Genomic DNA, 17,991 nt, shown 5'->3' with positions numbered 1-17,991 from the left:
TCACTTAATACTAATCAGGCATAAGTGCTCTCACTAAAAGATTATACTCATAAAACCCACTAAATGTAGGAAAAAAAATCAAAAGGGCATTTCTGGTCTCATGGATGCTTTCTCTTGTAATTTAATCAAGCTAAGAATATACTGAATTTAAAAAAAGAATATACTCAATAGCTTCCATTTGCTATTAGAAAAGAGGGTACATATGATAGCAATGTAAATTATTCTCATGGTTCAGTTAAACCAGTTATGAATTCTTTGAATACCTAAATTCCTTTTGAGGGAGGGTAAAGCAAACATATAATCTAAATGTTACATACAAAACCTTGCAATACTAGGTACAAATGTTTCTTATATTCCTGGTGAGGGAATGTGCTGAAGGAGTGTGCCAGAAACTGACGGCATTTGTTTGACACATTTAGCAGTCATGGCTTCCCTGCTCAGTCAGATTTCCATAGCAATGAAAGGGATTTAATTCAGTTCACCAGATCCTATCACATTTGATCAAAACAGTGCCTTATAATTTCTTCTATTTATCTGTCAGTACATCAACAATCTCCATTTCAATTTTTTAAAAACATGACTTACTCTCTTTATGACCAACACTTTAAAAAACTGAAAGACACTGAAAATGACACATTAAATGCCTTCTATAGAAAAAGATTCTGAGTTATCAGTTTGAAAAATGAATGGATGATAGATTCATAATGACATAAAGAAAAGCTTAAAAAAGGCATCCCTACTCTTACAACTCAATAATAGAAAGACAGACAACCTAATTTAAAAATGGGCTAAGGATTGGATAGACATTTCTCCAAAGAAGATATACAAATGGCTAATAAGCACTTGAAAGTATGTTCAACATCATTAGTTATTAGGGAAATGTAGATCAAAACCACAAAGAAATATCACTTCACACCCACTACAATGACTGAAATATAAAAGACAATAATGAGTGTTGTTGAGGATGCAGGGAAATTGGAACCTTCATAAATTGCTAATAGGATTGTAAAATGGTGCAGCCTCTTTAGAAAATAGTCTGGCAGTTCCTCAAAAAGTTAAACATAAAATTATCTTATGATTCTGCAATTCTACTCCTAGGTATATACCCAAGAGAAATGAAAATGTATGTCCACAAAAAACCTGTATAAGAAGGTTCATAGCAGCATCATTCATGCTAGTCAAAAACAGAAACAACCCAAACATCATTCAACTGATAAATGGATAAATATGTTTATCCATATAATGAAATATTATGGATTATTTTATGCAATAAAAAGGATGAAATATCGAATCAACTTATAACATGAATGAACTTTAAAAACATTATGCTAAGTGAAAGAAACCAGTCACAAAAGGCCATGCATTAAATGATTTCATTTAAGTTAAATCTTCATATTAGGAAAATTCATAGAAATAAGAAAGTAAATTAGTGATTGCCAGAGGATGGATATAGGAGGGAATGGTGAATGATGGTTAATGCATACAAGATTTCTTTCTGTGATGATGAAAATGTTCTGGAATTAGATAGTGCAGAACTCTGTAAATATACTTAAAACCACTGAATTGTATACTTTAAAAGGGTGAATGCTATAATATGTAAATTATATCTCAAAAAAGCTGTTATTTAAAAAAGAGAAAAAAGAGACAGAGATTCTCATCCTTTAATGCTGAAGTTAAGGACAGTTATAGCCTTCCAACATTCATTCCACGGGTGCTCATTGGCAAGAATACCTAAAATAAAAGGCTCTAAGTCTGAACGAGATACTAATCTTTATTTTCACACAGGATTATTCTCTGCACACCGTTGATCATTAACATTTTTGGCCATTTAAAAAAGATGAGACAAATGATTTTTTTTTTTTTTGCTTTTAAATACTCTGAGAGAAATAAATACAACCCAACACACTGGTAAAAGAAAAAAATCATAGCTGTTTTTTGAGCTCAGAGAACAAAAGATCTCTGAGAATAGACAAAAAGAAAGTTTTTGAAATAAAATAAGCTTCAAACTCAATAAATGAAAATAAAAACCTAAAACTGGATGGTTACTAGAACTCTTAAAATGATATCTTTTAGTATGTTTAATATTTACATATTCATAAAGTAACATACTAAAATATTAAATACTGTATTTAAATAAAACAATCTGTCTATATGAGACCTGAAGTAATTTAGACTCAATTCCATTTCCTGGATGAGAAAAGGGGTTCAGTATGATTCTTTTTTGAATTTTTATTTATTTATTTATTCATTTTTTTTTGTTAATGGAGGTACTAGGGATTGGACCTGGTGCATGTTTAGCATGTGCTCTACCAACTGAGCTATATCCCCCACCCCAAATTTCCATCTAGATTCTAAAAATAGAAAAATAATATAAATTCCCAGCAATTATTCCAAAACACCACTAAGATCATCTACACCCATCAGTAGGCACTCTTTCAGTTACAGAGCAAAACAAACTTAAAGTGGCTTATACATTATGGAAATGTATTATCCATACATGAAGGACCAAAGTGGAAGGGGGCTCTAAGGCCAATTAATACGGCAGTTCCAAAATGTCTTCAAGAACCTAGGCTGTGTCCATCTTCAACCTCATTGGCTGGTTCTGTGGTTTTAAGATGGCAGACAGTCACAACTGAATTTGCAGGCTTTCTATGCTCATGAAATAAAAGAAAAAAGCTTCCCTTATCCAAAGTCATTTCCTTCAGGCTGACTGGGACAAGTCAGATCATGTGCCCATACCAGAATCAATTACTGTCACCAGAGGATCTCCATGTACAGACCGGTATAGATCTGGGCTCCCAAATCAATCACTGGCCAGGGGGATGGAACTTTTATGACTGGCTGAGACCAGTGGGTTTTTTAACTTTTTCAACTGCAAGCCACAATAAGAAATATATTTTATATCAAAGTTCAGTATACACACATATATATATACATACACACATACACAGCAAGTTAACAATCATTCTGTGAAATAATACTTATCATTACTACGTACAATGCACTTTGATTTATTTTTTCGTATTACACTTATTTTTTTTTAAGTTAGTTGTTCCTCTACTAAATTGATTTTATGACCCTTTAATAGGTCATGTCTAATAGTTTCAAAAACCACTGGCTTGGGCTAATCAGAGCTCACATGTGAAACTATGGTCAAATTGAAAAACCATCTGCTACTGCACAATGGGGAAAAGGTGAAATAATTATTGTGGCATCAGCCATTACATCAATTAACATTGCCCACAGTGTACTTTCACATGCATTTATCTTGTATGATCTTACAAAAGTAGTACTAGAAAAATCCAAAGGATATGCACACAAGGAAAAGAGGTTTTATCTTTTCATTTTGAAACTATGTTAAAACTTTCTGCATACTTAGGATAAGGAGGTCATAGTCAGAAACTGTTCACAAGGATGCATTCTCTGGAACGATGCATATCTACAGGGTATGGCCATCACATATTAGAAAGGACAATTAGAATGGTAAGTTTTAAAAGAAGGCAGAAAAGATACTGTTAGAGCAGTGGTTCTCAGCCAGGGTTGATATTTGGTAATGTGTAAAGACATTTTTTTGGTTATCAGAATTGGGGAGGGGATGGATACTGGTACCTAGTGGTTAGAAGCCAGGAATGCTGCTAAACATCTTACAATGCACAGGACAGTCCCCTAATCGCAAAGAACTATCTGGTGCAAAATACCAACAGTGCCAAGGTTGAGAAACTCTGAGTTAGAATATCACCACCCCTTTTAGTTCATCTAAAGTCTAAAAACCACTCTGCAGTATGAGAATATTAGATACATATAGACTACCTGTCCCAGGCTGAATTCCAAGTGGAAAGTGGAAAAGAGAGTGAGCAAAAAGCTCAGTCCACTTTATTCCAAGTGGTAACTGTTCTGCACGCCAAAGGCAAATTTATCTCACTTGTTTGTGGGGTTGATTTCTTTTTAAAAAGGAGTCTAAAAAGCAGGTTTCTATCATTTCATTACATAACGTGATTCTTTAACAGGAAAGATCAGTGCTATCTGGGGTTAGGGACTTGCTACTTTGAGGCAGTCACCAGACCTAGTGCATTATAAGTTAACTGTAACCGTAAAACACTATTTCTGTATAGGAATTTCTGTAAAAGGAATAAAGAAGCAATTTCTTTCAAGGCCCACCAGGTTGGGGTACTGGAATGAAAACAGAAGGCTTCATCCCACTACTCACTGGACACGTAGTCTTTCTAGTATTTCTTATCTTTGCTAGAAGCCTCATGCTGTTCTCCCCCTCAACAGTGTAAAAATAATTTTAGTCACTCCATGATATCCAACAGCTCATGGGGTTTAATAACACAGAAATATCTTTCTTTTCTCCACACCTATAATTACAGCCCTACTCTCAACAGGATATCTCAGGGGAAGAAAAAGGAAATAAGAGTCTTCAAACTTCCATTAAGACAAAACAAAACAAAACAAAAACCTACTCTCCTTTGTAATCTCACTCACCACACTGAAGCAATATTGGCCATGCCTCTGTTCCTCCAACAGGCCAAACTCATTCACCATCTTGTGCCCCAAACCCTCACCTTGATCCCAAACCAGGGCCTTTTCACAGTTCCCTCTACCAAAATACTCTTCACCCTTGTCATTTCATGGATTTCTTCTTGTCATTTAGGTCTCAGTTTAAGTACTTTGATCCCAGAGGGGCATTCTCTGACTACTCAAATCTAAATTAACTTTGCGACCACTCTATCATACCAGATTTCCCATGGTTCATGGGAAATCAAACAGCCTTCCTCGTTTGGAGAATTTCTCATCTCATAAATCCTTCCTCCCCAAAACAGAAGTCAGAAATTCACTCTGCAGCCTCTCTTGCAAACAGGAAGCAGGTATGTGACCTAGGTTCTGCCAATCAAATATCTACATGACATTTTCAATTTGGAAGCACGTGATATAACAGAGACACCATGTTTTGGAATCCATTCTGAAGAACATTTCAGTGAAACATCAGCTCTCTTTCAGACGCAGAAATGGCAAAGGTCCTAGCAGTTGCAGCTCCTACTCAGCATCGACAGTGCAAATTCAAATACCTGTTTCCAGTGGTAAAAGCAGTAGAGTCTCCAATTATGTAGCCCAGTGATACAATTTGGGCACTGTTCCTAGCTAAGTAGACTCCAAGACTGATTCTCTGGCTTCCTCCAAAGATTCTGTGAGCTACGTGATGTCCTTTAAAAAAATTTTTTTTTCTAATTTAACAAGAGTGGATTCTGCCATTTGCAACTAAGATATCTGATACATTCTTCATAAATGTTTTCATCAGATTCTTACTGTCTGATATATTCTTAACTATTTTATTTATTGGCTGTCTCTCCCTACAAGAATATAAAACTCCATGAGGACAAGAATATAAACTCCATTGTCTGTCTTGTTCACCCCTGTATATCTAGTATTTAGAATAGTGCTGCACATACAAGAGGCACTCAATAAAAAGTAAAACCAAAACAAAACAAAAACCTTTTTACTGCTACATAAATGTATAGTACTTGGGAACCAAGAAGTGCTATTGGAGCTCAGAGCTAAAAAGAATTACTGTGGACCGAAGAGGTCAGAGGCTTTATGAAGAAGGCACTTGAGTATTGAAAAGAGGGACTGTAATTCGTCTTTCTATAGAAGTGCAGAAGGAGAGATACATGACATCTAAAGGAGGAGAGCAAATGAATAGCACTGGGAATGAGTGTGGCAAACACAGAAATAAGGGATTAAGGAAAAGTGTGTTGAACTGGTGGAAAACATATCTTAGATATGTAAAATGGGCAAGATTATGAATGGTAGGCTGGGGGAATATTGTATTTGATGACGTTTCAAGAACACTAATCCTTAATGAGCATTTTTATCTATTCTTTATTCTAGATGTTACCCACTGTGTAAAACTAGAACAGCTACCCACACATTTTCTACAGCATTCCCTCCCTGAACATTGGTGCTCTATATTTATCTGTTCATGCTGAGAGACTACTAGAGAGATTCTTTAATTAATTCTCTTGTAACCAAGCAAATACCCAATTTAAAGATAAAAATCTATTACCAAAATGGCCTTTACTTTCCAGTCTCATCTCCAAAGTCAGATTTCAGAATTTGTCTCATTTCTGTTTACTATCTAGTGTATCAGAGTATCACATTGACACTAGGCATGAACTAGGGCTTTGAGGAAAGAATCTCGTTTCATTTTGTATTAAAGTAACACAGCCACCCAGAACACAGAACGACAAACAATTTTATAAAGATAACTCTTCAGATAAACTCCTTTAGGAATCCAGCAAATCCTGTAACTAACAACTGTAGAAAAGCTACATAATAATATTCTATGGTCTTCCTTGAATCAGACAAGATCTTAGGAAGATTTGCTTATGTTGTTGGTTTTGGAAAACAATCTGACAGTAATCATTAATTACTAAATATACATATATCACATGTACACATCCTTTGAACTAGCAATCCCACTCCTGATTCTCTCACAGAATAAATGTGCCAGCACAAGATGTTTACTATAATGTTCACAGAGACAAAAAATGGGAAACAAAGTAAATGTCCACTGACAAGGAACTAACTAACTAAACAATGGTACCAGCTGTATCAGTGAATAATCTCATATATAATACTATATTTTTATACAACCATTATAAATGAGCTATACTAGTTGACTTAGAGGAAGTTCTACTAATTATTACTGAGAAAAACAAGATGCAGAAAAGAAGGCATAATATCATCCAATTTTATAAAACAAAAAAGTACACGTATGTGTTTACAAGAGTGTATGTGTACTGACAGGCAGACAACAAAGAGACAGGATGAGTCAAGTATGGAGAAAAATAAGGAAGGATAAATACACGTGGCTGCCTTGTATATGGTGTGAGGGAATGTTATCTCATTGTTTCACATGTAGCTCTCCAGTGTTTCCAGTGCCACTCGCTAAAGAGACTGTCTCTTCCCCATTGTATATATCTGCCTCCTTTGTCATGGATGAATTGACAGTAACTGTGGAGGTTTATTTCTGGGCTCTCTATTCTGTACCATTGATCTATTTGCTTTTGTGCCAGTACCACACTGCTTTGATTACTGCAGCTTTGAAGTCTGAAGTCTGAAAGTTATATCTCCCGCTGTGTTCTTTTTTCTCAGGATTGCTTTGGCAATTCTGGGTCTTTTGTGGTTCCACGTTTTAGGATTATTTGTTCTAGTTCTGTGAAAAGTATCACGGGAATTTTCACAGGAGTTGCGTTAAATATGTAGGTTATTTTGGGTAGTATGGCTATTTTAACAATATTTTTTCTTCCAATCCAGGAAAACAGGATTTCCATTTCTTTGAATCATCTTCAATTTCACTTAACAATGTTTTCTAGTTTTCATATATATGTCTTTCACCTCCTTAGTTAAGTTTATTCCTAGGTATTTTTAATGAGATTTTAAAGGGGACTTTTTTTTTACATTTTCTTTCTGATATTTCATTATTAGAAGTATAGGAACAAAACAGAGTTCCATATATTAATTTCATATGCTGCTACCTTGCTGAAATCATTTATTAGTTCTAATAATTTTTGTGTGGAGAATTCAGGGTTCTCTAGATAGAGTATCAGGTCATCTGCAAATAGTGACAGTTTTACGTCTTCCTTCCAATTTGGATACCTCTGATTTCTTTTTCTTGTCTGACCAGTGTGGCAAAGACTAAAACTATGTTAAACAGAAGCAATGAGAGTGGGCATCCTTGTTTTGTTCCTGAATTTAGTGGGAAGGTTTTCAGCTTTTCACCATTGAGTATTATATTGACTGTGGGTCTGTCATAGTGGCCTTTATGTTGAGATATGTTCCCTCTATGCCCACTTTGATGAGAATTTATTTCTAAGTACTCTTGATTACCAAATCTACAGACGGAAGGATGGGCCTTCCAAAACCCTTAGAAGAATCTGACAGTCTTCACTAAAATGGCAAAAGGTTTTTAGAAGACCACATCTAAAACAGATGGACTTTTAAACATGCTTTAAATAACTTTATTGTAATTTGTGCCTGTTACTTGTGAGTGTACAAGAACATGGTCAGGGCAGTAACCAACTCTCAAAGTAACAGGCTACAGAAGGATCATCACAGGGGTTTTGTTGTTTTTGTTTTTGTTGTCAATTTTCCTGAAACTTGTTTCAAGGGAAAAGAATGTTTATTCTTTAAAATTCTCAAATGTGCCACCAACAAAATCTACTTTGAAAATTGTATTATAAACATAAACAATGATACAACCACTGTTTGGAATATTATGCTGTCATTAAATGTTCATGACAAGTTTGTTAAATATTTGATAAAATGCTAAGTAAAGGAAGCAAAATGTAGTTATATAGTTTTATGTTATATACAAAGATCAACGATTCTTTTATCAGAGGCAAGATGAACGCCATAAAAAACGTCTATTAAGAAATATATAAAAATGTTAGCAACAGTTGTCTCTTAGCATTTTCTTCTTCCTTCCATTTTTCTGTATATCTCAATTTTTCTATGATAAAGATTAAGTACTTTTACCATAGCTAAAAGCTTTTAAAATGGGTAATAACTCTAAATGTTAGAATTAATAAGAATCACAGCATCATACACATGAACAGAAAACTAACTTTATCTCTATTCTTCCTGACAAATTTGGTAATCATTAAGAATGTTGTCAAAATATATATATATCTCTGTACCTTCCTCTAAATTTTGCTATGAATCTTAAACTGCTTTAGAAACATAAGTCTTAATTTTTAAAAAAAATCTAGAAGATAAACACTTTCTAAAAACCAAAAGGTGACAGAACAAAGTAAATTAAGCTTTCATAAGAGAAAATGGGCTTTTCCTCCAATGTTCAAAAGTCTGTAGGAAAGAAATACAGCAAATTTTAGTTAAAATCTCACTTAAGAAAGTAACACACATTCATAAAAAAAGAGAGACTTTTTCTCCATTTCTTAACTGTCTGCCAAAAAGAAGCAACAGCTTTCAGTACAAGCTACTCTCTTCTCTGACCTCAGAGAAGGTTTGACCTGAATCAAACCCTGAAATAAAAATGGGTTGTTACAGCTACCCCCAAAAGATTAATTTGGAAAAAGTAACTCTGGCTGTCATGTTTTCAACTCTTACTGTACTGAAATTTTACTTGTAAAAATATTTAAGGAAAACAAAGAGAGAAAGAGAAAAGAAAACTCTGGTTAGTAACTACAGCTCAATCTTGTTATCTCATTATAATATTTGTCTGTGCCTAGACTAAGTCATGTGGAAGGCTGAATTCTGCTTCAGGAAAAAAAAAAAGGCAGCAACTGAGATCAAGGGGAAAAGACAGCATCCAGTTCTTGAGAAGTCATATACCTTTTTAATTATAATAAACCAGCATGCTAAACTGGTCTATAAATTTTAATATTTATACAGAAAAATGTCCCCATAAATCCATTTTAATCTTCAAATAAAATGTACAAATTACATTTTCTTATTATTTATCACAGGTCTTCAAACTCACAATGATGTTATTGTGAGATTAACACATTATCAAATATACACTTTACCATAAATATTGTTGAGTTCCTCATAAGGAGTTTAAGTGAATAGTAATTTCAAGGTGCAATCATCAGTGACAGGCCCAAACTGATTTGTTTACATATATTGCAGATATTTTCACTTCAACCAAAAATGAAATGCTTCTTTTTCAGTCTCAACAGCAAATATAACCATTATCCCACCAACAGAAAACACTGCCTACAAACAGCAATAATGCATCACTACATAAGGCATCAGGTGAAAAAATCACTGTGGTGTTTTTTTAGAAATTATCTCAGGACAACCAATAAAATAAAAATTAAAAATTCCTTTCATACAAAGGATGTTCCCAGCTGGGGAAATACACTTAAATTTACATCTTTAAAATAATTACGTATTAATTCATTCAATAACTTTTTGAGTATCCATGTGTTAGGCATCCTTTTGCTGAGGATTCTGTAGTGAAGAAAATGTGCCTGCTCTAGTGAAGGGTACAGGAAAGGAAAGCAAGTAATACATAAACATATAACATGTTGGAAGAGCTAGGGAAAATATAAAGCAGAGTAATGGAGAAAGAGAATATTGAGTAAACGTAGAGGAAAGACTGCAATTTATACAGGGAGTCTTGGAAGGTATTTGAGCATACTTGTGAGAAAAAAGAAATAAGCAAACTTGCATATATTCAGGAGAAGACTATTCTAATTATAGAAAACTGTAAATGCAAAGATCGTGTGAGTTGGGTGCATGTCTGACATGTTGGAGGAATAGCAAAGAGGGCAGTATCACAAGAATGAAATGGGCAAGGGGGAAAGTAGCCATAGTTGGGGGTGAGAAAGGGAGCCAAATGTTCAGCAATGGTAAGTGGGAGCTGGCTGGTACCAGCTGAAGAGCGGACTGTTATACTTTCTAGAACTTTGAATTCCATAGTGGAAATAATTATGTCAGAAATAGGCAAACGCTACAAATCAGCTTTTCCTCCTCCAGAGATTCAGTTTATCAACATATTGCTCTCTGTAGGCCACTTTACATACTTTGTCTTTTACTCTGAGTGAGATGTGAAACTTCTGAAATAGTCATCTTCTGCCTGACATCATCACTCCCACCGCTTGAGTTCTAACCATAGAAAACAAAAAGCAAAAGCAGGTAGACCAATTTGGAGCTGTTGTTATAATCTAGGTGAGATATGTTGGTGGCCTCAAACAAAGTGCCACTGGTGAGAAAGTGAGAAGAAGCCAACCAAAGTGTCCATCAACAAATGAACGGATAAAGATGATGTGGTGTGTATATGTGTGTGTATATATATATATATACACACACATATACCACATACATACATACATACATATATACACAATGGAACATTACTCAGGCATAAAAAAGAATGAAACTTTGCCATTTGCAACAACATAGATAGATCTGGAGGCTATTATGCTTAGTGAAATAAGTCAGACAGAGAAAGACAAACACTGTGTGTTATCACTTACATGTGGAATTTTAAAAATAAAACAAATGAACAAATATAACAAAATAGAAATAGACAAACATCACAGAGAACAAACCTGTGGGGACAGGGGAGGGTAAGGAGTAAGGTGCAGTAGGGGGTTAACAGGTACAAATTACTAGCTATAAAATAAGTAGTCATAAGGCTATAATGTACAGGACAGGAAATACAGCCCATATTTTATAATAACTTCACATGAAGTATAATCTTTAACAATACTGAATATCACTGTGTTGTACACCTGAGACTTATATAATATTGAAAGTCAACTATACTTCAATTAAAAAAAAGTCACACACTTGATATGAAGAACTGTTCTGATTTGAATCAGTATGTGGCAATAGTTACTAAGCTTCCTGCTTACAAGTCAATGCTATCTACATCATTCCTGGTTCTGATTAAGACTACTAGTGGGATTTATAAAGAGATTCAAGAAGCACACAGAGCCAAGAAACAGTCTTAGATGCACACTATTTATCTTCAGCTATTAACAGTTCCGTTATCATTTCAAATGATCAACACACACACTTACTGAGCATCTGTTATATATAAAGCACTGCAAGGGATATTAAAAAACCTACAATCCAAGCGCTCAACCTCAAGGAGGTTATAATCTACAGACAAAGCTAAATCATACATATATTTAAAAATACGGATTCAAGGCAATGAAAGGACAAAACGTGTGGTCAGGCTAATGAGTATTCTATAAACTGCTGGGAAGGAGGGAGGGAGGGAAAAAAAATCACTGAACAGATGGATCTTCAGCTAGGCCTTGGAGGATGGGCAGAATGAGACTGTGACAAAAGGAAGAAAGGAACAAGCAAGGGCCTTCTAGGCAGTGGATCTGCGAAGTGAAAGAGCTGGGATAAAGGTGGGAATGTACTTGATGGTTAGGGACTGGCCTACTCAAGGCATTCAGGAGCACTGGGAGACAGAAGTTACAACTGTGGAGGATGGAGACATATATTTGAACTCCCAGTTCAATCACTTACCAACTTAGCATATTATTTAGAACCCACCAGCCTCTATTTCCTCAGCAGTGGTATTTACAGTACCTACTTTATAGGAATAAATTAAATAAAACCGTGTATGTGTGGTGTGTCACACAACCTGAAAGCAGACAAGCAATCACTGGTTGTCAAACAATATTATCGTTGAATGTGGAAAGAAAGACTGGGACTCAATTTTAGAAGGTCTTGAATATCAGACTAAGGAATTTGTATTAAATTCTGTAGGTGGTGGCAAGCAGTTTTGTGGGAGGAAATGCTTAGGTAAACGAGATTTTAGAAAGATAAATCTGACAGGAAGATACAGAATGGACTGATTACAGAGGGAACACTGAAAATTGAGATGCTTAAGACAGAAGTCCAGACACACAGTAAGAATTTAAACACAAGTAAGGATGGTGATAATAGGAACACAAAGTACAAGACAAATTAGATGAGAAAGGTAGACTCCAACTAGGATTTAGTTATTAAATAAAAGCTTGGGATACAGGTACACTTCGTAGATATGACAGGTTTGGTTCCAGATCACAACATAGCAAATATTGCAATAAAATGAAAATACTCATGAATTTTCTGGTTTCCCAGTGCATCTAAACGTTCTCCTTACACTATACTGTAGATTGTTAAGTGCGCAATAGCATTATGTCTAAAAAAGCAATGTACATACCTTAATTTAGAACTGCTTTATTGCTGAAAAATGCTAACCATCATCCGAGCCTTCAGTCAGTCACAGCAGTAACATCCAAGATTACTGACCACCGTAACAAATATAATGAAAGTTTGAAGTATTGTAAGAATTACCAAAACGTGACACAGAGACACACAGTGAGCAAAACGTCAGGAAACTGGTGCTGGCAGACTTGCTCAATGCAGGGTTGCCACAAACCTCCTATTTGTAAAAAATGCAGTATCTGAAGCTTTATCGTGCTTTGTTGTACAACATACAGCAACGAACAATGAAACAAGGTATGCACGTACTAAACTGCACACTTAAGAAATGGTTAAGATGGTAAATTTAATTTTTTTTAAGAGTAGGAAAAGACTGCAAAGGAAACAGAAAGAGCTACAAAGTAATTCTAATTTAAGTAACTGGAAGAACCAAAGGTACCGATAAGAAAAAAAAAAGTCAGGACAGGAAGCTCCATTGGGAAAAGGACTCTACATTCTGGTTACGTTTAAAAGCTCACTCACTGATCTAACAACAATCAGAGGGAAGGAGAAATTCCAGCATGTATAAACACACCAAAATACTCAAGTCACAGCTACTTGGTTTATAAGTCTTTACTGAAATATAAAAATGGATGGACATTGTAACTTGGTTTCTCTATCTAATATAGACTAAAAAGAAAAGATGTCTTTTCTGAGGCATCCCCCAAACCTGGTTACAATAAAGAGCAGCCATTAACACCACCTACTTTATTTCATCCCATTATACAAATAGGACTGTAATAGCTCCAGTCAGAATGGCACCTTGATAATCCTGTAATTCAGATACTACATATTCTAAGATATAAGGTTAATTTGTTCAGTTTGTTCTCCATATAACCCTCAAATGTTAACAGTGAATTCTGCGTGTATTTTCCAGAATTGCTAATACTTTTTTATATACTTATTTCTTTGAAGAATAACATGAATACAGAAAAATATGTAAGCTTGGTGAATTTTCACAAAGTGAATACACCCATGTAACCAGTACTCAAAACAAGAAACAGAACATTGCTAGCACCCCAAGAAGCCCCTTCATACCCCAATCCAAACACTTCCCCCAAAACCCAACAAGGGTAATCAGTCTTCTGACACCACAGATAGTTTTACCTGTTCTGAAATTTATGTAATTGGAATCACATAGTATTCACTCTTTAGTGTCCAGCTTCTTTTGCTCAACATTCTATTTGTGAGTTACACGTTATTATACACAGCGGCAGTTTGCTCGCCATCATCAGTGTTTAACATTCATTGTGTGATTATGCCAGAAATGTATCTACCCATTCTGCTATTGACAGGGACTTGGAAAATTCCAGTTTGGACTATTATAATTAGTCCTGCTATGAACATTATTGTCCACACACAATTCTGGTGTATATAATTCTAGGAGTGGAACTGCTGAGTCATAGAGCATGCATGTGTTTAGTTTTGGTAAATAACTAAGAACTTTTAAGGAAGAAACAGTTTTAAGGTCTTTACAGGAAAATTTGAATGATTAATGATTCATCAGAAAGTGCCAACTTCAAAAACTACTTTCAGGAGGGTAAACATATCGAAGTATGACAGCTGATTGATCCACATCACTTCCAAAGAAAGCAATTTACTTTAAAATATTTTTACCAGCAATTTCACATATGACAATAGCAGAAGTGATCAAGTTTGTCTTGTCCTTTCTGGAACTGAGGATGCTAAAAATTTAGGAACAGCTGAAGAGCCATTACTATCAATAAGGTAAAGTAACCACTTTCTTGACAGGTTATAGAATATAAACCTCACAAGTCGGAACTCTGCAGCAGTTAAGCCTGTAAGCATTTAATCACACTCCAGGAAATTGAAAGGAACTTCAAAACTAGTTTAACTCTCAGGTGGTCACATAAATGCCTTCTACATCAGTGAGCATGGTAATAAAAATTCACTTAATCCTGGAACAGAAAAGGAATATTACACAAAAACTAAGGGAATCTGAATAAAGCATGGACTTCAGTTAATAATAATGTATCAATACTGGTTCACTAATTGTAACAAATATACCATACTAATGTAAGACGTTAATAATAGAGGGAATGAGGGGTATATATGGGAATTCTGTGTACTATGATAGCCATTATCCTGTAAACCCAAAACTGTTTTAAAATAAAATTTATTTTTAAAAATCCATTTAAAACTCTGCAACATAATCTGCAGATTGTAATACACCTGCTGAACTCTTCTCAGAATGCAGTCCAAATGCACTTTGAGAACTGTTAGACACCTAAACATGCACACACACATACACATACAATCTTGCCATCTATGAGGTAAACATCTCTCTGTGCCAATTTTGGTTTTGCTCCTAGATAAAAAATTAAACAAGGCTCAGACTTCTTTCTATTCCAACTAACTTAACATTTTTTGAGTATACGCTATAAGCACTTAATGATTCATTAAGAAACAATTCCCCAGTTATCTTCAAACAATAAAGGCATCCAAACTCCAAAAAGGGTCAATTCTCTAATAAGTCATATCTCTGTGGTTTAAATCATTGAGTCTGCTTTTATTTCAGGGAAAAATAAAGTAAAAAGATTGTGCCTTGCAGCTAGTAGGGAAAACAAGTGGCCCTAATATAGTAAGAGGCCTAGGAGAAGGAACCCTGGGCAAGGAGGCAGGAGACCTAGCTTCTAACTTCAATTCTGTTGCTAAACTGCTAACCTCATGAATTCAACTGAGATTCTAGCAAGTTTATATCTAAACACAACCTGAAGTTTGGTTCTACTATAGCAGAAGTCAGCAAACTTTTTCTTAAAGAGACAGATATTTTAGGCTTTGCAGGCCATATGGTCTCTGTCATAACTCAACTCTGTTGCAGTACAAAAGCAGTCATAGACAAAATGTGAGTGACAAATGTATCTGTGTTCCAATAAAACTTTATTTACAAAAATAAGCAGTGCTCTCGGCTGTAGTTTGCCAATCCCTGTTCTATAATATCAGGGGCAAGAAAACAACTGGCAAGTTGTTTCTGTAAAACCACATCATGTGTTCACACTGAAATAAACTGTTTTGTTTGCAGGGAGAAAATACTTATGAATCAGGATCTTCACATACCTGAGAATGTTCAAGTTTCCCCTGCATGAACAGGTCATATCACCAATACCTAAGAGAGAGCAGGAAAACACTCTCCCTTACATGGTTGTTATGACATAACAGGGGATGTGTTAATTTATATAGGTAAAATTTACAAGGTGACCTGCAAAAGTAAAATACCAGGTTTTAGCAACTTTAGTAATTAATACAGAAACCCAAACCTCATTAACAGCAACAATCACTTCTTCCTTATAATAAGCTCGATTAATTCAGAAAAATGCCAAAGTCATTATCTTTCCTGGGAGAGCTGTTCTGTTTCTGTGTAACCCAGCTGATTTAGACCAACAGACCCTTGGTCATCCATAACCTGTTAAATTTCCAGGAGGCCAGAGTAACTAACTGTTTGAGCTAACACAGAAGCTCTGATTCATTCTGGGATGGCACAGGGGTTGTTAATCAATGTAAATGGTCTTATCAAGCCAAGATCAGATCTATTGTCCCTTAGGGTCTATCTTAGTAAAGATGGTCCATTCTGTGATAGTCATCTTGCTAAATGCAGTCCTGTGTTAGCTACCGAGTGTTCAACAATAGGCTGGAGCAAAGAGCCGGCCCACAAGGGTCAAGCAAGTGCCTTTTTAAAAACTAATCTTAAGGAGTTCCTCTCCATGGCTTTGCAAAGTAAGCAAAAACCATGCCAAATAGTAAAAAAGGCACTTACTTGACTCCCACAGGCCAGCTCCACACTCTAGCAGCTAAGATGTCACTGGCATGGTACATGGAGAGTGAGGTGGAAACGATATCTTGCAAACCACTGTAGGAATGGTAGCGAAAGACCTAAAAGAATAGAAAAAAGTAAAGTCAATGTCAAAGGTAAAGGCCCTCCTGAGCCTGCTGCCATGGATACCTCAGCCTACAATGCCAGAAAAGAAAAGAAAAGAAAATCTGGAAAGATCTCACTTAGGTCATTCTTGGCAGCTGATTATTACAAGTGACTCTTAGAACAAGAGGGCGCTCTTAAAAGAATATGAGTTATAACCTAGAAAAAAATCCAAACTGGTCATGAGAAGCTCTGGAATATACATTTTCTTCCAGAGAAAGGAAGTACCAAATCTTAGATAACTGCATGGTAAACTCATAGAGATATAAAAACAGAGACTCTGAAGCAACAACTCATAAATTAATACTTTTAGAAACAGTATTAAAGGGAAATTTTTTTCACCCCATCTCTGCTCTTCTAGCATTTAAAGAAACAGAACCCTAATAAACTAAAAAGAAATAAGAATTTTTTTTTAAACTTAAGGAGACCTTGGCAATAGAAGTTTTAGGCTACCCAGGTTCATTCAGGAACTTTCATAAGTTTCAGAACCAAGTTTACAAAACTTAGAAATATTGGCACACTAAAAAAAAAAAATTTTGATTCATTTGCCTCACCACACAACTCTTTGCTTTAGGAATTCTGATTTAAAATGTTTGACTTGGCCAGTTGAATCAGAGATTATTCAAAAGCAAGAACAGCAATTTTTAAAAGCCTGTTTACATAACTACCTCCTCTCTCCATACCTACACTACTCATGGGTGAAATAATTTGTGGGAAAAAAAAAAGTACGATTTGCAAGAAAAATAACAAAAGTGAAAAACATAAAAATCATTCCTAATTAGCAATACCCTCTTTCTTCCTTCCATCTAATCATTCCTACCAAAACAAAACAAACAAAAAACACTCTTCTTTTACTTGCAGGTCCATTCAGCACCCTTTCCCTCAGAACCACAATAGAAGAAACAAACAGGCAGTTGAGTTCAATCATTCTTGATGCACCAGAATCTAGCCAGTAAGAAAAAGCAAATAATTTAAGTTTTCTAAATAAATTTAATTCTAAATAAATTTTAGCCAAAAGACTATTCTTGCACCATCCCCTAATTCTAATATGCTTAAAGTTGGGTCACTTTTTAAATAGATAGTCTGGTGATTCAAACTGCCCAGGCCTCAATTACTTTAATTAGAATGGGATATTCACTGTTAATAGCATATCTGGCCAGACTACATCTTGGGTGCGTAACTGTTTTCTTCTTAATTTTGGCTTGTGTTTGCTTTGCCTTAGCTACAGTCCCTGGAAAGCATCCCACTTGTTAGTGTTTCCCTCGCTGCATCAGCATTTCTGGTTAATGTATTATAGCAAATCGTTTGGAAGGACAAGATGA

At 35.2% G+C, this 17,991-nt stretch overlaps 1 protein-coding gene across 4 annotated transcripts in view; it reads right to left on the bottom strand.

Moving 5' to 3' along the window:
• Window positions 1–17,991, bottom strand: part of MCU (mitochondrial calcium uniporter) — a 199,149-nt gene that overhangs the window by 122,872 nt on the left and 58,286 nt on the right. The window contains exons 2-3 of one of the 4 annotated variants that reach the window (XM_074374178.1): window positions 16,511–16,626; window positions 15,814–15,862 (exon numbers count right to left, since the gene is read on the bottom strand). The exons of the other annotated variants lie outside the window; for them this stretch is intronic. Of the exons in view, the coding sequence (XP_074230279.1) occupies window positions 15,814–15,840 (27 nt within the window). The 5' untranslated portion in view covers window positions 15,841–15,862; window positions 16,511–16,626. The remainder of the gene's footprint in view (window positions 1–15,813; window positions 15,863–16,510; window positions 16,627–17,991) is intronic. 4 annotated transcript variants of the gene reach the window in all.

This window comes from Camelus bactrianus, chromosome 11, assembly GCF_048773025.1.
Source record: "Camelus bactrianus isolate YW-2024 breed Bactrian camel chromosome 11, ASM4877302v1, whole genome shotgun sequence".
Classification (NCBI taxonomy): domain Eukaryota; kingdom Metazoa; phylum Chordata; class Mammalia; order Artiodactyla; family Camelidae; genus Camelus; species Camelus bactrianus.
The sequence above is the reverse complement of the archived record's forward strand: the minus strand, read 5'-3'. Positions and strand labels throughout refer to the sequence as shown.